The 22263-nt window shown below is 45.8% G+C and overlaps 1 protein-coding gene across 1 annotated transcript in view; it reads right to left on the bottom strand.

Moving 5' to 3' along the window:
* Positions 1-3368: 3368 nt before the first annotated feature.
* LOC311103215 (centrosomal protein of 112 kDa-like) overlaps positions 3369-22263 on the bottom strand; it is a gene marked incomplete at its 5' end in the record, with an annotated part of 98039 nt that continues 79144 nt past the window's right edge. The window contains 4 exons of the mRNA XM_084144758.1: positions 3369-4858; positions 5375-5439; positions 8585-8686; positions 14888-14977. Coding sequence (XP_084000884.1) covers positions 4855-4858; positions 5375-5439; positions 8585-8686; positions 14888-14977 — 261 coding nt within the window. The 3' untranslated portion in view covers positions 3369-4854. The remainder of the gene's footprint in view (positions 4859-5374; positions 5440-8584; positions 8687-14887; positions 14978-22263) is intronic.

The following is a 22263-nucleotide window of genomic DNA, read 5'->3' as shown; positions in this document are numbered from 1 at the left end:
TTACACAAATGAATGACTCCTTTAAAACATGTATTAGCCATGCCTAGCCGTAGACTGTCTGGGCTGATAAAATGTGGTGTGTCTATAAATATATGATGAGCGTGTTGAGGTACATTTTAAGTTCATACCAAGTGTATTGCTGGAGGGTAAGACAGACAGAGGGAGGAGGGAGGAAGAGAGGAAGAGAGAGATAGAGACAGACAGCGATAGGTACAGAGAGGGAGAAAGAGAGATACAGAGAGAAAGAAAAGAGAGAGACAGACAGACAAAGACAGATATGTACAAACATAAGCGAAGACTTGACTGGAACCAGACCTTTCTGTTCAGGTCTGGCCTGGGTGGAGTTGAGTGGAATAGAGTGGAGTAGAGAGGAACTATACTAGCGCCCTGCACAGTGTCCCGTTCTGGGCCTCACACTATCAGCCCTGACAAAACTCCATCCTGCAATCACACAAATGAACTGAGCCCATTGATCCCATGTCACTCAGACACCCCAGCTAGCTGCTATCTATCCCAGTGTCTAACAGCCATCCCTGGTCTCGTGTGTATGTGTGTGTGTGTGTGCCTCTCAGGCGGTTACCGTATCAGCATCACTGCAACTCAGGGACCACTCAGGAGTTGAGTGACGGCCTGGAAAAAACTAGCAACACTGTTTGCCGTCAACATCAGCTATCAGCGCCATATCAACCTCTAGAAATGGAGTAGAGAAAAAACATGACGGGAAACACAGAATAAATAAATCGTGAGGAGATAAAGAGTGAGGAAACGCTGCTGTGTGTGTGTGTGTGTGTGTGTGTTTGTGTGTGTGAGAGGAGATGCTGTAGTGATAAACAGGGTTATTTATGCAGGCAGTTTGTGTAGAGTGGTGCAGCCAAACACAGGTCTCCCGGGAACTAAGTCAGAAAACAACTCTATAAAAAGATCCACTGACTTTACTAGCGTGTTAACACACACACATAGTTGTACACACACGCACACACACAGTCGTACACACACACACACACACACACACACAGTCGTACACACATACACGCACACGTGTACACAAACACAGTCAATCAGAGGTGTCAATACAGAAGAAGAGAGAGCAGAGACAGCAGACTTCCACACATCACCATGCATAACCCACAAACTATACTAGCAGGACAGCAAGACAACTCAACCTCAAATCACCTTGCAATTCCCTAAACAGTACCCCTATGACCTTTCGCCATTCCAGAGACCATATCCCAAAACAGAAATTGCTCATCACTCAAGACCCTTGTGCTTCATGGATTTGGAACTAACAAATCCCCAGCACACACTTTCTTTGGGATTGCCTGGGTGTGCTTCGGTTCTGTGCCACCATGCGGAGGGATACGGAACTCTGGGACAGTGGAACATGCCTGTCTCCCTTTTATGATGTCACGGTGTCGGCACTCCCTCTGTCTCTGATGGGGAGATAACACAGAGAGGAGGAGGGAGGAAAGGAGGAAGACCTTTCATCTATGCAGTTGGGTTGGCTGTGTGGAAGAAGTGTCATAAAGGTTCTCTCAGTTCTTTTATGTACAGACAGATATAAAGGAGTACATTCTTGGCATCTCAACAGTCTGAAGTGACTTGGTGGAACACAGTATGACATAAGATAATATGGTGGAATGTCTATCAGTAATTTGACACCTGTCTAGTCCATTCACATCAATGTAGATGAAAGTTACTTTAGACTATTGACATGCATCCTAAATGTAAATGAGCTAATCGGGCCATGCCTCCAACAGGAGAACAGGAAGTACAGATGGTCACTTCCTCCTCTGACCTTTAGCTCCAATGCTCCAGCCTGGGCCTCATGCAAAGCCTGAGTTATGAACACACACACACCCTAAAGCTGAGCTCATTCAGACAACCCAAACATACACACACACACACCTTCACATCCAAAACCATTGACTCCACTCTTCCCACAAACACACCCCTAACCTCCAACCACCCATTAACCCCACCTTCTCTGCTAGCACACCTCATACAGAAGGGTCACACACGTTCTCTTAGGACAGTGGTTCCCAACCTTTTTCGGTTACTCTACACCAACTGCATTTTGCTCTGCCTGAAGTACCCCTCATGTGCATTTTACCAGTAAGCCAATGGTCTCATGAGTCTTCTCAAGTGCCCTCTGTGGACAGGCCAAGTACCCCCCAGGGGTCCTAGTACCCCTGGTTGGGAACCACTGTCTTAGGATGCAAAGGTTGTGGAATGAGAGTCCTCCGTGCTCTCCTTCCACAAACAACAGATCTACAAAGGCTTGGTGCCCAAATACTAAATTCCTGTTCCTGTCGGTCTGAAAGTCTCTCTCTGCCCAGGCAGCAGAATCAGCACATAAAATAAATACGGAGTGGTGTAGTGTTACACTTAGAAACCGTAGAGCAGGTCACGGACAATGGAATTTTGAGGAAGTGCGCAACAGCACGCGTACAAGAAAAGCAATTCCAATGCAAATGGGGACGCAGGGCTTGTTTGAAATCAAATCTGCTGTTTTGGAACATCATAATAATGCCTCAAACCTAACCCATCTTCTTCCAGGAAATGAGGATTCCCTTGAACCGGCCAGCATTGAAACCAATGCATTCCTCCTTGACCAGAATAATATGATATGTAATAAGAGTGGTAACCTACACTGGCCTCTCCCTAAACACACACACACACACACACACACACACACACAGGTTATCATCCTTACCAGCCTCGCTCCGCAGGCATCTGAGACTTGGCCTGGAAATCAATCAAACCCACTATGCAGTAGCAATGTTTACGCTGTGTCTGTTCACAAAATATTGTGCTTGCACAATCCTTATTCTTAAATCTCAAAGCATCTACTTGTGACGGGAGTTTGAAAAAGTAGTAATAGTGCTAGTTGTTTTCATGTTATTCAAAACCATTGTGTTATTTTATTTGACTAGGGGAGACTGCTTAAATACAGCAATGCCACAAACGGCTGCCATTTAACGGACAGGAACGTCTGAGGAGATCATGGTTTCCAGTGGTGACAATGGTATCAGCCAGAGTCATGTCATGCTACTGTGAAATCAGAAACAGTACTAAACTACTGTTCTGTTTGGCTGGATGTTCTACCAATACTACCAGAGGTCTATCTGCACCAACCACAAACCCCCAATACAACAGAACTACTGTTTAGAATAGAAAATGTCCACCATGCTCCAATGGGAGCAATGAAGATTCAAGGTCTCTGGCTTGGTCGTAAAGAGTAGATCTCACTTGGTCGCAAGCTGAGGTTATGTGTCAACTCAAAAAGAATACAACATTTTTATTAAATATGGGATCAAACACTGTTTTAAGATGATAAATTATGTGTCAATTGAAATCAAACAAATTAATATGATGAAAAAAGAACTTTAATAAAACAATGCATTCGGTATGTACATTCAGTATCAAACTTGATTTTGAAGCATGTCATATGGAATCACAAAAAAACAACATACACTACATGACCAAAAGTATGTGGACACCTGCTTGTCGAACATCTCATTCCAAAATCATGGGAATTAATATGGAGTTGGTCCTCCCTTTGCTGCTACAACAGCCTCCAGTCTTCTGGGAAGGCTTTCCACTAGCTGTTGGAACTTTGCTGCGGGGACTTGCTTCCATTCAGCCACAACAGCATTAGTGAGGTCGGGCATTGATTGATGTTGGGCGATTAGGCCTGGCTCGCAGTCAGCATTCCAATTCATCCCAAAGGTGTTCGATGGGGTTGAGGTCAGAGCTCTGTGCAGGCCTGTCAAGTTCTTCCACACCGATCTCGACAAACCATTTCTGTATGGACCTCGCTTTGTGCATGGGGGCATTGTCATGCTGAAACAGGAAAGGGTCTTCACCAAACTGTTGCCACAAAGTTGGAAGCACAGAATTGTCTAGAATGTATGCTGTAGCACTAAGATAAGATTTCACTTCACTGGAACTAAGGAGCCTGAACCATGAACAACAGCCCCAGACCATTATTCTTCCTCCACCAAACTTTACAGTTGGCACTATGCATTGGAGCAGGTAGCATTCTTCTGGCATCCGCCAAACCAAATTCGTCCGTCGGACTGCAAGATGGTGGCGAGCTTTACACCACTCCAGCCGACGCTTGGCATTGCGCATGGTGATCTTAGGTTTGTGTGTGGCTGCTCGACCATGTAAACCCATTTCATGAAGCTCCCAACTAACAATTATTGTGCTGACGTTGCTTCCAGAGGCAGTTTGGAACTCGGTAGTGAGTGTTGCAACCGAGGAGAGTCCCATTCTGGGAGCTTGTGTGGCCTACCACTTCGTGGCTGAGCAGTTGTTGCTCCTAGATCTTTCCACTTCACAATAACAGCATTTACAGTTGACCGGGGCAGCTCTAGCAGGGCAGACATTTGACAAACTGACTTGTTGAACATCACTAAGGCCATTCTACTGCCAATGTTTGTCTATGGAGATTGCATGGCGGTGTGCTCGATTTTATACACCTGCCAGCAACGGTTGTGGCTGAAATAGCAGAATCTACTGATTTCAAGGGGTGTCCACATAATTTTGTATATATAGTGTATGTATGGATAGTACGTACATTAAACATCCACAAAATGATTGATTTCTAACAGGGAATGTGAACAAAAAATCTGACAGTAAATAAATATGTAAAAATCCATAGTGGTTAAAAATTGTGATAGACACAACAGTGTGGGTGTGGTCAACATAACTGGCACAGCTGATTGGTGCTCCCATGGCATGACAGATGTGTGATGCCTGGTAACTGTGGCGATGATTCTCACATCTGATAGGGCGTCATATCCTTCATGTCCGGATAATGGGTGTGGCCAAGGGAAGAACAGTTCATGGTTACCTGGATTGGGAGAGGGGAGGGGTTTAGGACAGGAGAGAAAAGGGAGGGTTGTTTAAGCACACGTCATAATGTTTCATGAACTTCACATCTCTCAACAGTCTATTTTATTACCCAAAGAGGATAGAGAAGATTCCGTTTTGACTACCTGCCCGGGACTACAGATGGAAACTAGCCAGCTGGCAAAATCTGGCACATTTACAGAAATATTGATTGATGTGCATTGTCCCTGTCAAATCAATGTAGTAAATGAAATGACTGAGTTGGGTTTGGGTGGTCTAATTTGAGTGACTCCAACCCCGCCTATGTTCACTAAGAAATATCACATACTGTTGATACAGGAGCAGCATCATCCCAGGTGGGAGTAGCAGACTATTTGAATGGCCACTCTTTATCACAGGGTATGTATAGATGCTTTCCATAAACACGTTCAGTGTCTCTGACAGCATGATTGATGGACGGGACATCAAAGGCTTCAACCGCCAGGCCTCGATCACAGTCACGTTACAGGACATTTACCTCCTGCTGTGACAGGCATCCAGGTCCTCCTGTAACACAGAAGCTCTCTTCTGGAGGAAGTTCACCTGCAGCCAACACACAGTAAGGGGTCAACACACACAGTCGGGGGTCAGGGGTCAATGCACAGTAGGGGCTCAGTAAGAGGGTATAGGGGTAGTGTGTTATTGAGAAGGGGTTGAGATAGAAAAGCGATAGAGGAGAAGGGGTTGAGAAAGGAAAGGTTAGGGGAATAAGGGTTAAGGCAATAGGGGGCAAGCCTAGGAGAGTAGGGGGGAGTAGGGGTTGAAGGAGAAGGGAGCAATTCATAGGGGAGTAGGGGGCTAGGGAGTAAGGTGACTGAGTGAGATTATAGGTGAGAGGTTAGGATTTTGATACAGTTGTGAAACCATGAGAATACAAGACATGGGGCCAGTACAGATAGTCCACTGCTACTTTAGGGGGACAGTGAAAGAGTTAACTTCCAAAGGGTTAGACTAGGCAGTACCAGGCCTTAACTACATACAGTGCCTATAGAAAGTCTACACCCCCTTGAACTTTTTTCACATTTTGTTATGTCAAAAAATATCTACACACCATACTCCACACTTAAGGATATTTTTTTCTATAGTGAAAAAAAAAAGGATATATAAAAAATACAAAACTGAAATATCATAATTGGACATGTCTCCACCCCCCTGAGTTAATAGTTGGTGGAAGCACCTTTGGCAGCAATTACAGCTGAGTCTGTTGGGATAGGTCTCAACCAACTTTGCACACCTAGATTTGGCAATATTTCACCATTCTTCTTTACAAAACTGTTCAATCTCTGTCAAGTTCCTTTGGGAGCATTGATGGACAGCAATCTTCAAGTCATGCCACAATTTTCAATTGGATTTAGGTGGGGGCTCTGACTGGGCCACTCAAGGACATTTACCTTTTTATTCCTTCATCACTCCACTGTAGCTTTGGCTGTGTGCTTCGGGTCGTTGTCATGCTGAAAAGGGGAACTTCAAGCCCAGTTTCAGCTTTCTTGCAGAGGGTAGCAGGTTTTCCTCAAGGACTTTTCTGTACATTGCCCCATTCATTTCCCCTTAGAGAAACATCCCCATAACATGATGCTACCACCACCATGCTTCACAGTAGGGACGGTGTTCTTTGGGTGATGTGCCATATTGGGTTTGCGCCAAAAGTAACGCTTTGCATTTAGGCCAAAAAGTTACATTTTTGTTTCGTCAGATCACAAAACGTTTTGCCACATGGCTACAGAATCTTCCAAATCTTTTTTTTGCATATTTCAAAACAGGTGGACTTTCTTGAATAATGGCTTCCTTCTTGCCACCCTATATGGCAGATTTGTGGAGTGCTTGGGATATTGTTGTCACATGCACACTTTGACCAGTCTTGGCCATAAAAGCCTGTAGCTCTTTCAAAGTTGCCATTGGACTCTGATCAGTCTCCTACTTGCTCGGTCATCCAGTTTGGAGGGACGGCCTGATTTAGGCAGGGTCTTGGTGGTGCCATACACCTTCCACTTCTTAATAATCGTCTTGACAGTGCTCCAAGGGATATTCAAATACTTTTTTGTATACCCATCCCCCGATCTGTGCCTTTCCACAACTTTGTCCCAGAGTTCTTTTGAAAACTCCTTGGTGCTCATGGTTGAGTGTTTGCTTCGCAAATCACTGCCCAGCAGAGAGAACCTACAGGAACTGCTGAATTTATCCTGAAATCATGTGAATCACTAAAATGTAACACAGGTGGAGGCCAATTAACTTGTGTGTGATTTTGAAGGTGATTGGTTACACCTGAGCTAATTTAGGATCGCTATTACAAAGGGGTGGAGATTTATACAACCAAGCTATTTCAGTTTTTATTTTGTATCGATTTTCTAAAAAGATTCAGAATATTTTTTTCACATGGAGGTTATGGGGTAGGATGTGTAGATCAATAGAGAAAAACAACTATTTGAATGCATTTTACTACAGGCTATAAGGCAACAAAAGGTGAAACGTTTGAAAGGGGGTGTGCACTTTCTATAGGCACTGTCCATACTACTGTGTTCCAAATCAAATCAAAATCCTTCTCTTTAGATCAACTGAAACAAAAGGGTTATAATAGTCTCTGATGTGTAACTACTGTACTGGAACTCAATGGTACATTCCATTCTCTTGGATGGAAACCTCAGGAACAGATTTAGCGTTTCATTTGGAGCGCTGCTGCTTTCAGAGGAGTAACAGCATCAGTATGCAAAAAAAAACGGAACTGCGGTCGGATGCCATGGAGTCGCTGTTCTTTCAGTAAAAATAATGCGTCGTAATGTGCAAAACCCAAGACATCCTCAATGAAAAGGGAGGCCGTTCTGGTCGTGAATTACATCGTATAAACATATCCGTTGGCAGAGGCTTGTGGCGGCAGGACTGGAAAGAGATCCATCCGGAGCTATCCAAAGCAGCCAGGCGTTGGGGCCAGTTTGAGTTTAGAAGCGCGGGCCCCCTTCAAATGTTGTTGTTGGTTGGTTAGTGGGGCCCCCTCTCCCTCAGCCCCCCCCACCACACCCCCGACACAGAAAGGCCTATTGTTTACATTCAAAATGTTGGGCAGAAATTCCCCTCCCTCCCGCTGCCCACCATAGTTTCATGTCGAACAAGGCCCAGTTAAACTAATAGGAGACTGTCCGCGGCGGCTGGGTGGGGAGCGGCGCCCTTGACGGCGGTATTAATGTGGTTAAACGCGGGGTGTAATTGTGTCTGATCTGATGGAGCCTAGAGAAAGAGAGGGAGCTTCAAAGTGGACTGGTCCAAAGCCATGTCTATGGGCTCTGCTGTCTGGTCTACACCACCATATGATACCCCCTCGTCACGGCCAAGGAATCAAACAAACAGACCGTGTGTGGGTTCAGTCTCGGATGGTTTCTATCAATATGTAGAGAGAGGGAGGAAAGCAGAAAATAAGAAAATGGCAGCAAAGGAAAACTGTTCATAGTTGGTATCTGAAGAAACACTGAAAAGGAAAGCAGGTCTATAAGTTGAGATGTATGGAGTGTATTGCCCAGGTACCTCTGTCTGTATTACTGCATATAGATCAGGGGTCAACAACTCTAGGTCACTAACACATGAATCAACTAACCAAGATTTTGATAGTTAGTTGATATGTGGATTAGTTGAATTTGGTGAGTTAGATATAGGCTGAGTGTGTCCTGTGTATAGTGCCCCATGCAGGTCTTGTTCCTACCTGAGACTTGAGAGAGGAGATAGTGTCCTCCAGCTCCTGTCGCAGCTCAGCTGGCATCAGCCCTTTCATTTTCATCTCACACTCCTGAAGTACCAGCGTGACCTGCAGTGAGAGGGAGAGGAGGAGGAATAGGGAGAAGGAAAGGGGGATACCTGTTCAGTTGTACAACTGAATGCATTCAACTGAAATGTGTCTTCCGCATTTAACCCAACCCCTCTGAATCAGAGAGGGGCAGGGGGCTGCCTTAATCGACATCCACGTCATCGGCGCCCGGGGAACAGTGGGTTAACTGCCTTGCTCAGGGGCAGAACGACAGATTTTTACCTTGTCGCAATAGGAGGGAATCAGACTACTTCAAAGCCATAGAAAGAGAGGATGTGGTTCAATACACTTATTGTAAGTGGCTCTGGACAAGAGCGTCTATTAATTGACCAAAGAGTAATTATACACACATCGCCTCCTATTGGCTAGTAAAAAGATCACGGTCACCACAGACCACGTGGCCAACTCAGCGTAGCCCTTAGGGTATGCAGTGGGTGCAGGTTTTTGTTCCAGCTCAGCACAAACACACCTAATTCAAATGAACTAATCACCATCTTCATTTTAGAGACCATAATTATCTGAATCAGGTGTCTTAATAAAGCTGGGCTCGAGCTTACACTCACTTCCGCCCTCCAGGACTGGAATTGACCACCCTTGACTTTTAGACCCAGGCCCAGCTGGGTTTGAGAGAACAGACAGAACACATCAAACACATCAGCCCTCCCTATGTGGGGCACAGAGAGGGCTGTCTGGAGCTAAATTACACTGGAGAAAACCATAGTCTGATTACAAAGCTTAAAACGTTTGGTTAGCCATTCCTCCATGCCCACAAACACACACAGTGAATGTACTGTACGTTCAGTAGGCAGACATGCTGTAATGACAAACTGAGAGGTTTGGTATGGAGTTGGTGCTTGTGGAATCTACAGGAGTTTTTCCTGACCATGTGACCTGACCAGGAAGAACTCTGGCCTGTAATAGTTTAAAACTAGGGCCTGGTCAGGTCGCAGAGTGACTACATTCTCTGTGGATAGAAGAGGACTGGCCACCCCTCAGAGCCTGGTTCCTCTCTAGGTTTCTTTCTAGGTTCCTGCCTTTCTAGGGAGTTTTTCATAGCCACCGTGCTTCTACATCTGCATTGCTTGCTGTTTGGGGTTTTAGGCTGGGTTTCTGTATAAGCACTTTGTGACATCTGCTGATGGAAAAAGGTATTTATAAAGACATTTGATTGATTGATTGATAACTAGGGAGAGCCCCAAACTATTCCTACCATGAGGTCTTTAGCATGCCGAAGTCCAGTTATTGTTAAAAATAACTCTTTCCTCTTTATTTTTCTTTAGATATTCCCTTCTAAAGAGTAGGAGAGGGACAGAGAGAGAGAGAGAGAGAGAGAGAGAGAGAAAGAGAGTAGTAGAAAATTGGTTTTCCAAAAATAATTTTCCTGTTGTGGATTTAACTGATTGATCTGCCTTTCTGTAATTGATCTTTCAGGGAACAATGAAAGGGATTGGGACGCACTTCAAAGGGGGAGAGTATAAATGATCCCACCACTGAACAGCTCTTTTTGTCTCAGCACAGTTTGCAGTAGATTAGGCCTTTGCCACTTTGCCAAAAATGTTCTCCCTCCCGCCTCATTTAAAAGTGTCGGGCCAATAACATCATCAGGAGAGAAAGTCTATCAATGTACTTTTTTTTCTTTCCTCCGTGAGAAAGGGAGCCACGAGTAATTTGAGAATGAACATTTTCAAACAAATGCAAAAAAATAAATGTTTTACAGGCTGTAATTTGGGGTGCCAACAAGTTAAAATAAGGGTAGAACCCCAGAGAGAGGCAGTCATAACAAGATGGTGCCCAGACAAAACACTCAAGACCAAACACCAAACCAACAAACAACGGTCAAATCTCCTCATAAGCCACATTTCAATGTAAAAGTATTGGGATTCTTTGAAAGACTTCCATTCAAGTTCCTTGGCTGCATTCTTAATGCATGTACAGTACGTACAGTGCTGTATTTAAGTTACCACAGTAGTAAGGGATATACACACTTCAATCTAAATGACTAGCTCCCTCCTGACAACTCCATCTCCGTTTTCCATCCCATAGATCAGATTCAGGGTAACTAGTATTCACCGGGCTACACTGCAGGGAGGATTGGAGCCTATACTCACAGGCTTGAGGCTAATCAAAGTAGACATGCCATGAATGTTTGCTTTCGTAACTATGAGTACTAGAGAGGGGGGAGAAAGAGAGAGAAAGAATGAGAAGCAAGAGAGAGAGAGAGAGAGGATGAGAGAGAGAGAAGAAAGAATGAGAAGCGAGAGAGAGAGAGAGAGAGAGAGAGAGAGGATGAGAGAGAGAGAGAGGATGAGAGAGAGAGAAGATGAGAGAGAAATAATGAGAAGTGAGCGAGAGGATGAGAGAGAGAGGAGAGAGAAAGAATGAGAAGTGAGAGAGAGAGGATGAGAGAGAGAAAGAATGAGACGCGAGAGAGGATGAGAGAGAGAGAGAGAGAGAGGATGAGAGACAGAGAGAGAGAGAGGATGAGAGACAGAGAGAGAGAGAAGATGAGAGAGAGAGAGGATGAGAGAGAGAGAAAGAATGAGAAGCGAGAGAGCGAGAGAGAGGATGAGAGAGAGAGAAGATGAGAGTGAAAGAATGAGAAGTGAGAGAGAGAGGATGAGAGAGAGAAAGAATGAGACGCGAGAGAGAGAGAGGATGAGAGAGAGAGAGAGAGAGAGGATGAGAGAGAGAGAGAGAGAGAGAGAGAGAGAGAGGATGAGAGAGAGAGAGAGAGAATATGAGAGAGAGAGAGGATGAGAGAGAGAGAAAGAATGAGAGAGAGGATGAGAGAGAGAGAAAAAGAATAAGAAGCGAGAGAGAGAGAGGATGAGAGAGAGAGGAAGAGGTAGAACGAGAAATAGAGATAAAGAAAGCAACAAAGGAAGAGGGGTTGAGCGAGACAGAGATCTCATAGGGGGTAAGACATTACCCTTCACTTTTCTCGTCTGACAGAGAGAGGGTATACTGTATAATAGAGGTCTACCTGGCCGCCAGCCTAATGACGTCGAGGCCAGCTGTATTAGATCATCATTAGCCTGGGCGTTGTACTGTAGGACAGACACAAAGAGCTCTACATCACATTATAGAGGATCTGCTCTGCAGCTGGAATGCTATGTAATGTAATGTAATGGCTGCAGGTGGACTTAGCCGAGTGGCGCCCATTAGCTGAACCCTGCAGTGCTTAATTCCCGCTAGGTAAGATGTGAGCTGTATGTACTGCCTGTTTGAAAAGTTCATTAACAAAAGTCTGATTCATGTAAAAAATATATATATTTCATAATACAGTTTCCTACTATGCTTCTCATAGGCCTGAGGATGGGTAGATACATACACAGATCATATACACTGATCTATAAACAACTGGGGAGTGCCTTGGAGACAAAGCTTTAGCGATTATAAGCTTAACGTATGTCTCACCAAGGCATTAGTTGTCCTGGTTAACTGGGAAATGTGCGGGTGTGGAGAGAGGCAGAGCAGCCATTTTCTATGGCAGCACCTTTGTTGTGGCTAACAAACGCTAGTTATGCTAACCCAGACATAGATGCTACACTACAGTAGGTCAGACAAAGGTCCTACTGAACTATTTTCCCACTTGTGGAATCTCATTCAACACATATGGACATTTCAACTGCGACATTTGGTGGCAGCGGTGGGATCTGGGATGGTAAGCAGTCTGGGGCTCAGGTTAGTGATAGCAGGTGAGCGATAGTGAATTGAAATTCACTGAATCTCTCGAGTTGACTGAAGGATCACATCGAACACTCCAGCTGAATATGGAAGTATCACTCTTTCTTTCAGTTCTGTTTCTCACAGGCTGTTTTATATCTAATCTCTTTATCGCTCCCTCGCTTCATCTCTCTCTTTCTGAATCCCTCTCTGTACTGTAAAGGCCTGTTTGTCTTTAGACAGGTGGATGGAGGGACATGAGGAGAGGAGGCCTTTAAAGAGGCTCCTCGCCGATCACACAGATGTAAGCAACCTTTGAAGACATTGGTTGATCAAACCTTAGCTCCTGTTCTCCAAAGCATCCATCAGAGACTGAGAATGACAGAGAGGAACAATCTGACTTTCCACACAGAGACATCGGTCTCATCTCCACCCTCTTTTAAAAGGAAAATATACGTTTTTTGTTGTTCCTGATGAAGCGTTAGACTCCATTTTCAAGCTCCTGAGAGAAGCAGAAGTCTTTTTAGTTTTTCTCCTTCCGTTCTCTTAAAATGACAACATTTCATCTATATATAGTCTTTAGATTGTGCTGGTGGTTTTGACTTTCCCCCAGCGCTTGATACTGTCTGTCACACACCAAGGTTTCTGACAGCTGCCAGACGAAAGAAACAAGGCGTTGACACTTTGAACATTCAAATGAAGTTTGCCACGTAGCTTGAGGTGCAGATTGTGCTCGCTGTTGGAAGATTCTGGAGTGACAAAAACCTTGTCAGATACAAGGGGGTACATCAAAAACCACGTCACTCACAAAGTTTGCGCCACCACATCTCTGAGTTGCACTCTCAGAGTTCGTTGGGAAATGCTTTGAATTCAAAAACGCTTCGCTGCCTTGAAATAAATAAAGAGCTTCACAGAGAAGTGACTAAAAAGAGGAAGAGCGATAAGAAAAGGGAAGTGTGAAGTTCTAAAAAAACAGGATGTGTTAGTTACTAATGCAGTGAGTTACACACAGAACTGCACAACACCAGTGGCTGATTGATCTGTAAATAACCAGTGTACTTTTGATTGTCTTCAGACAAGGTGCAGTGAGGTGCAGCCGAGCCGCCATTTTACAGCTGGGAGTCCGAGAGGGCTCTGGAAGAGGCAGGCAGGAAACATCTGTGTGAAGTCTGGGGTAGAGAAACTGTTTTAGCGTGTGAGATCAGATTACAAAGACATGTCTTGGCAGATAAACTAGGGCAATATCACTGTAAGGAGGCAGAGAGAGTTTGTGAGTTAGTAGGCCTCAGGTTTTATTAACACACACATCATTCGCACAGACACACACACAGACATGCGAAAACACACACACGAACACACACACGCATGGACACATACATGCACGCACACACCAGCCTCAGAGAGCCTCTCTCTCCTCATAAGGAGGTATAGAGAACAGAGTATCACTATAACTACACTGAGAGGGCCCATCTCCAGTCAGACACAGACCACCAGGTAAACACAGTCTCAGTGAATCTGATAGGAATGAGTTCACTTCAGACATAGTTATAGGCCAGTTTCCCTGACAAGATTGAGCCTAGTCCTAGACTAAACGCATGTTCAATGGAGAATCCTACACGCCTAACACACCTTTGACCATTTGCATAACGAAAGTATGTACAACCTTGGAAAAAGTTCACCTTGCAGAAGTGTAGGTTAAGAGCCTAAAGCCCTATCCTTTTAATTAAGTCGGATGAGAGGAAAAAGCCTGCAGTACTGGGTCAACCCACCGGCTGGTGGCCCTACAACCCTAGCACCACTGACCCATTCTGGAGAAATGTATGTCCGTCCGACATGGAGCGGTTCCAGCAAAGTGTGTGAAGTGTGTGTAAGGGTCAATGGGCGGCTCCCCGGGACCAAGAGTTGTCTCCAGTGGTACATACCAGCCTAGAGGTACATAGGCCCAGCCAGAGACAGAGAGACTGCCAGCCAGCCTCCTACGTGGTGATTACTGCCTTTCTTCTCTGTGTGTGTCAAGGTCAAAGCAGACCTGTGATTACAGAGCACACAGGGGCTGGTGTGTGTGTGTGTGTGTGTGCAGTGGTTCAGGATTCCCTCTGAACATTCCTGCCCCACAGTGCTGGCTCTTGAAGCCGGATCTCAAGGAATTTGGAAAATCTCTGCCTCTGAACTAGGGGTTGGGTAGAAGAGAGGGGAGAGAGAGGAAGAGGAGAGAGGAGAGAGAGGAAGAGGAGAGAGGTGTGAAACTGAAGGTTGAGGTAGGGGGTTGAGGTAGAGGGGTGAAGTAGAGGGGTGAGGTAGAGGGGTGAGGTAGAGGGGTGAGGTAGAGGGTTGAGGTAGAGGGTTGAGGTAGAGGGGTGAGGTAGAGGGGTGAAGTAGAGGGGTGAGGTAGAGGGTTGGGGGTGAGACTGACAGGTGAAGTTGAGGGGTAAGTCTGAAGGATGAGGGGGTGAAGTTGAGGGGTAAGTCTGAAGGATGAGGGGGTGAAGTTAAGGTTTGAGGGGTGAGTCAGGGGTAGAAGAAGGAATATGTTACCTGCTCCTGATTCTCTAACTCTTTGTTCAGTAGTTTCTTCTCGGAGGAGTGCAGCTGCCTCTGGAGATTCTCCACCTTCTCCTGCAGAACCTAGAGAGACAGAAAAGAGAGAGCGCATTTGAACAAGAGAGATAAAGAAAGAGAGGGATAAAGAGAGAGAGAGACAGAGTGAGAGAGATAGAGAGGAGAGAGAAAGAGAGAGAGAGAGAGAGGAAGAGCGAGAGAGAGAGAGAGAGAGAGAGAGAGAGAGAGAGAGAGAGAGAGAGAGAGAGAGAAGAGAAGAGAGAGAGAGAGAGAAAGAGGGAGAAGAGAGAGAAAGAGAGAGAGAGAGAGAGAGAGAGAGAGAGAGAGTAGAGAGGGAGAGAGAAAGAGGAAGAGAGAGAGAGAGAGAGAGAGAGAGAGAGAGAGAGAGAAAGAGGAGAGAAGAGAGAGAGAGAGAGAAGAGAGAGAGAGAGAGAGAGAGAGAGAGAGAGAGAGAGAGAGAGAGAGAGAGAGAGAGAGAGAGAGAGAGAGAGAGAGAGAGAGAGAGAGAGAGAGGAGAGGAGAGAGAGAGAGAGAGAGAAAGAGAGAGAGAGAGAGAGAGAGAGAGAGAGAGAGAGAGAGAGAGAGAGAGAGAGAGAGAGAGAGGAGAGAGAGAGAGAGAGAGAGAGAGAGAGAGAGAGAGAGAAGAGAGAGAAGAGGAAGAGAGAGAGAGAAGAGAGAGAGAGAGAGAGAGGGAGGAAGAGAGAGAGAGAGAGAGAGAGAGAGGAAGAGAGGAGAGAGTGAGAGAGAGAGAGAGAGAGAGAGAGAGAGAGAGAGAGAGAGAGAGAGAGAGAGAGAGAGAGAGAGAGAGAGGAGAGTTGACTCTCATATTAACAGTGTATTAAAAGGCTAATGATAAAGTCGTGACAGTCATTATTGGAAAGCTGGGCTCATTCCCCAGAGTCATTCAGAAGGAGATAAAGAGAGACGCACACAGGGAATGAATTGCTGTTAACTGTCTGGGCTTTAAACGTCACACACACAAGTCTCTTGTGAATACATTTTGGATCATTATATTAGTGCAGTTTCAGATATGAACATTGAACACTACACCTGCCTTATGAGTGTAGGTTGGGTACCAGATACCTGAGATTCAAACACAGTGTACCAGGGATTCTACCAGTGTACACAACACAGTGTACCAGGGATTCTACCAGTGTACACAACACAGTGTACCAGGGATTCTACCAGTGTACACAACACAGTGTACCAGGGATTCTACCAGTGTACACAACACAGTGTACCAGGGATTCTACCAGTGTACACAACACAGTGTACCAGGGATTCTACCAGTGTACACAACACAGGTTTCTCCTGAGTGGCGCAGTGGTCTAAGGCACTGCATAGCAGTGCTAGCTGTGCCACTAGAGATCCTGGTTCGAATCCAGGCTCTGTCGCAGCCGGCCGCGACCGGGAGACTCATGGGCGGCGCACAATTGGCCTAGCGTTGTCCAGGGTAGGGGAGGGAATGGCCGGCAGGGATGTAGCTCAGTTGATAGAGCATGGCGTTTGCAACGCCAGGGTTGTGGGTTCGATTCCCACGGGGGACCAGTATGAAAAAAATATATATATGTATTCACTAACTGTAAGTCGCTCTGGATAAGAGCGTCTGCTAAATGACTAAAAATGTAAATGTAAAATGTAAACAGTGTACCAGGGATTCTACCAGTGTACACAACACAGTGTACCAGGGATTCTACCAGTGTACACAACACAGTGTACCAGGGATTCTACCAGTGTACACAACACAGTGTACCAGGGATTCTACCAGTGTACACAACGCCCTCCATGAAGCTACCGACAGTACTGCTGGGCTGGCATACAAAAACCTGGGGGCCCAGGACCGAGTTTGGGAAACCCTGATTTAGTTGACTGCAGTGGCTTGTCAAAAAGGACTGGTTTTGAAAGTTGGATCATCTTATCCTTTGAGGCTTGAAAAGTGTTCTTATACTATGATTTTGAACATTCAAAGCAACTGGGACATGCCCATGGCAGGCATTGTTGTCACCTTAGCTTGCTGCATAGCTTCTGAGCGATAGGAACCACGAGCACAAACACCAATCAGCCTACACCACTGCACACACACCCGTCATTACTATGACAACTAGCATAACCATGTCAGCAAATGACTGCTGTCTGAACACACACAAATCCGATTTGGTCAGTATTCCAAAACGCATTTAAAAAACAAAACTGATTTGAGCATTAAGGCCCGCAGTGTGAACAAGGCTTTAGAAGTTTGTGTGAAGAATAGCAGATGAGAGGATCGCAGAGGAGAAGAGGAGTGTAGAGGACTGTTTTCCTCTCCTGCTCTAACTGATAGCAGTGGAAAGAATGAAAGGCTTGGTTCCTGCATGCGACTCAGAACCAGATGTCTCACACACACATGTGTAAACTTCACCTTCGATTAGGCCTCACGAGAACCAGAGCACACACACACAGCAGTACAGACGTGTTTGCCCATATATACACACACACACACACAGCAGTACAGACGTGTTCGCCCATACACACACACACACACACACACACACACACACACACACACACACACACACACACACTAAGTCCACTAGTATGGGGGTTGATGGTGTGATGGGGGTTGATGGTTTGATGTGGGCTGTGTGTGTGAGGTAAAGAGGCACTGCTAAGCATCAACGTTATGACACTCCCTGCAGTGTGTGTGTGTGTGTGAATGAGTAAGGCAGGTGTTCCCATCCATTCCCATGGTTGAGGGAAACATAGCTCAGGTGATAGCCATGACTGACTGGTGATATACAGCCCATCCACTTAACATAAATTACTAACACGATCTAGGTTTATGATTAACTGCAGCTCCTGGGAAGCACAACCCTAACGCATTGAACACGGATCATGAAAAGGCAAAATGTTGGGTAACACTTTATGTACCTACAATTGTATTACTTAATACAGTTATTACTGTGTAGTTACATGGGTATAAGGGTTAACTTAAGATAAAGTGTTAGATCAAACTATCTTTCTTCAAACTGTCTATCCCTTCCCACAATATTATGAGACAACAACAGATGTCAAAAACGAGTGCATAAATCTGAATTCAAAGCTCAGTCAAATTTCCATGGTTGAAAGTAACTCTAGGAATGATTGATGCGGCCGCCAGCACACATTCCGCTTCCAAGAAGTGGTTCTGTTTATTAATTCATTAAAAGGATCCGTCTGCTTTCTGCTTTTTGAACTGGACCCTTCCTGTTCTAAGTCAACACAGTGTGTCGCCCAAATGACACCCTATTCTCTATCTAGTGCACTACCTTTGACCAGAGCCCTATGCAATTCCCCATGGGCCCCAGTCAAAAGTAGTGCACTAAATAGGGAATATGGTGCCATTTGGGACTATAGGGAATATGGTGCCATTTGGGACTCAGCCACAGAGACTCACTGGATGAGTTTACGAAGTGTATTGACATAAGAATATGATACTGGTTGATGTTATTATATAAATCAGGCTCTGTCTTCTCCAGGCACGATCCTCCCTGATTCCTTCTGATCACGTCAAGCACTTCATTCCAACTCACTTGTTTACAATTACCGTAAAACTTCAATTAGCTGGACATCGGAACACATGTCAGCAAATAAACGCCCTTTTCAAATAAACGTCGGGTCTAAATGTGTAACGTATACGCTTGGAGTCAGGAAGCAGATGCAGAAGGTGAGTTTAACGATAAGAGAAGGAGAAGCGTACTTGACGTGACCAAAACCAATATTGCCTGATGACTGAGGCTACTGATGGCTAAATAAAGGGAGAGTAATCAAGGTGATGATGAGGTCCAGGTGTGCGTAATGATGGTTGCCAGGACCGGTGGTTAGTAGACCGGCGAAGTCGAGCGCTGGAGCGGTAGTAGGTGTGACAAAATTAATTGTTTACGAGCTTACCATGGACACAGCTCTGATATTTCCACGGTCATGTGCATTCCATTTTTTTGTTTTTTTATTCTGTCATCGTTGCTAGCCATGGCGCCACCAAAACATTTATGGTACTGAAGCACGAAATCGGGGGTGTATGATAGGTAGCCTAGTCTTTGCTAGTCTGATTTGCTTATCTTTGTTATTATAATGTTTATATTGGCCATACTGGTCACAATAAACAGTGTGGTAGTCTTTTCAAAATGTTATTGAGCATTAAGGAAATAGAAGCCTGGCTCTAATAGAAACCTGTCTCTAATAGAAGCCTGTCTCTAATAAGCGCCGGTTGTGTTCAGTGATTAAAGCAAATAAACGCCCAGGCTATTAATTGAAGTTTTACCGTATCCAACTTGCCTCGCATTTCATCAGTTTAAGTTTGTTTGATTGCTAGTCTAAGGCTTGAACTTCTTAGCTTCTGGTCACGTATTACTGTAATAGCGGTGTTGTGGTCATGAACTTTGTAGCATGGTTAATATGAACCGTGTGATACACCATCTATGTGATGTTACACACACAGAGGTTATGTGTGAGGTGACACACCTCTGGGATAGGAATAGCAAGGGTGTAGAGAGGAAGTCTCTATCACACACACATTTCCCCCTGAGGATAGCCCAATGACCCCACCATGACACCCTCTCTGGGGACCCCTGACCCCACTCCCCATTCCCAGCACCATGACACAGCGTTTCCTGAACGTCTGAGTGAAGGCTTCTGGGAAGAGATAAAGAGCGTGCTGACTGTACTCTGATCTCTTTTTCATGTGGTGTACATCTCTGATTGATGAAACACTACAGGGCCTGAGCACAACTGCACAAACGCATCAGTCATGGAAGGAATCATTAATGATAATGAATGACTCCATGGCTTCATAATGGAATCACTGTATGAATCAGACAGCCCTTCCTCCAGGCCTCTTCACTGATCACCATCTCCTGTATCCATCCTCATCATCTCCTAAAGCAAAAAAATCAGGGATAAGTCTCAAACCATTCCCTATGTAGAGCACTTCTTTTGATATCTGGTCACACTACTTTTGACCTCTGATTAAAAGTAGTGCACTATATATTACCGAATAGGGTGCGATTTGAGAACAAGAGATGGTCTGTCTGGGAAAATATAGTTTCAGTATCTGATTGTTCCACAACATTTTTATCGATTTATAGAATATAAACACAAGATACAATAGAATCGATCCAATTCAACTGTTGCGGGGGATATGCGTGATCCTTGCATCACTCTTCCATCCATACTCTTTACTACTGTACCATAGCCTGAGGACCAGGCAAGTCCCTCCTCAGACTGGTTACCCCAGTGATCCTGCTCTCCCCCTGGGCACAGATCTGTAGGCTCAGCCTCTCTCACCGTTCTGAAGGGATAGGACTGGATCAGGGCCTGATCCATGGAACCTCACTGAGAAGAAACATCCTCCCCATTCCTAAACCTGCTCCCATTGCACAGATCTCACCCAGAGCCCATCCAGATTCCCCACCCCTGGTTGATCCTAGATACACCTTAGGTACCACATCTGTTTTCCCAAAACTTTGAAGAGGTGTTAGGGTTAGAGCCTCTCCCAGGTGCTACATCTGTGATCCATCTCTCCCTCTCTCTATCTTCATCTCTCTCATTCTCTCCATCCCTCCCTCTCTCCTTCTTTCTCTCTGTCTGGCTGTGAACGTGTGATTTTCTATGGAGGATCATTCCAAAGCGTCTCCAGATGGGTCAGGGAGATATGGTCTCTATCAACCATCCAGACTGGAATCAATCTCAACAGAAAAATTATATTTCCTGAGGGAGAGGATGAGGGGGAGAGGTGGAGGATGAAGGGGGGAGGTGGAGAGGGGTGGAGGATGAGGGGGGGAGGTGGAGGATGAGGATGAGGGGGGAGAGGTGGAGGATGAGGGGGGGAGGTGGAGAGGGGTGGAGGATGAGGGGGGGAGGTGGAGGATGAGGGGGGAGGTGGAGAGGGGTGGAGGATGAGGGGGGAAGGTAGAGGATGAGGGGGGAGAGGTGGAGGATGAGGGGGGAGGTGGAGAGGGGTGGAGGATGAGGGGGGGAGGTGGAGGATGAGGGGGGAGAGGTGGAGGATGAGGGGGAGAGGTGGAGAGGGGTGGAGGATGGGGGGGGTGGAGGATGAGGGGGGAGAGGTGGAGAGGGGTGGAGGATGGGGGGGTGGAGGATGAGGGGGGAGAGGTGGAAGATGAGGGGGGAGAGGTGGAGGATGAGGGGGGAGAGGTGGAGGGTGAGGGGGAGAGGTGGAGGATGAGGGGGGAGGGGTGGAGGATGAGGGGGGAGAGGTGGAGGATGAGGGGGGAGAGAGAGGGAAGGGAGAGGACGAGCGGTATAGGGAGATGTGGGAGGAGAAAGAGAGGAGAGAGAAAATGGAGAGGTGGAGGGAGAAAGAAAGAAGGGAGAGGAGGAGGAAGAAGAGGAGGACGGCAGGGCCACTGCTGGAAGGGCCTTCTCACCTCTGTATCAGCAGTGTACTTCTCTTTAAAGTGGAAGTTTGGCTCAAAGCATTACTCACACACATAAACCAACACACTCCTCAAAGCATGTCATACAGGTATAGGCATGCATTCATATTAACAGAAGTTCTAAAGGTGAGAGTATGAAATCAAACTAAGTCACACACACACACACACACACACACACACACACGAGACCTGAGTCATCTTTCCTGGGTGGTCTCCTCCTGCAAAGATAAGGAAAGTATGCTTCCCTGGGGTGAACTAAAAGCAACAGAAGAGAGAAGAAGACCAAAAGCCGTTCTCTTCATGTGGAGTTTCTATTTGCAGTATGCTGTCACAACTTTAAAGAGATACTCTAATGACATTGAGGTGGTCCTCTGTAGCTCAGTAGGTAGAGCACGGCTCTTGCAACGCCAGAATAGTGGGTTTGATTCCCGTGACCACCTATACATAACAAATGTATGCATGCATGACTGTAGGTCGCTTTGGATAAAAGTGTCTGCTAAATGACATAGAATTGAAGAATTAGCTAGGCAGGACTACTCAGACTGACTGCTGCTGGAGGAACCTCTAACTGGTGGCACAGCCTCAAGGCAGCTAGATCACACAGACACACACACACACACACACACACACACACACACACACACACACAGACACACACACACACACACACACGCACACACACACACACACACACACACACACACACACAGACACACATACACACAGACACACACACACACACACACAGACACACACACACACACACACACACACACACACACACACACACACACACACACACACACACACGGCAAAGTGAGCGGCCGCACACAGACACACAATACAAAATGCACACATGCACGGCCAAACATGCACACACAGAAACACACCACCAACTGTACCCACACACACTCACAATTCAGTCTGTGTGGGTGTAACTAC

Source organism: Coregonus lavaretus (genome assembly GCF_964263955.1).
Source record: "Coregonus lavaretus genome assembly, chromosome: 28".
NCBI lineage: Eukaryota > Metazoa > Chordata > Actinopteri > Salmoniformes > Salmonidae > Coregonus > Coregonus lavaretus.
The sequence above is the reverse complement of the archived record's forward strand: the minus strand, read 5'-3'. Positions and strand labels throughout refer to the sequence as shown.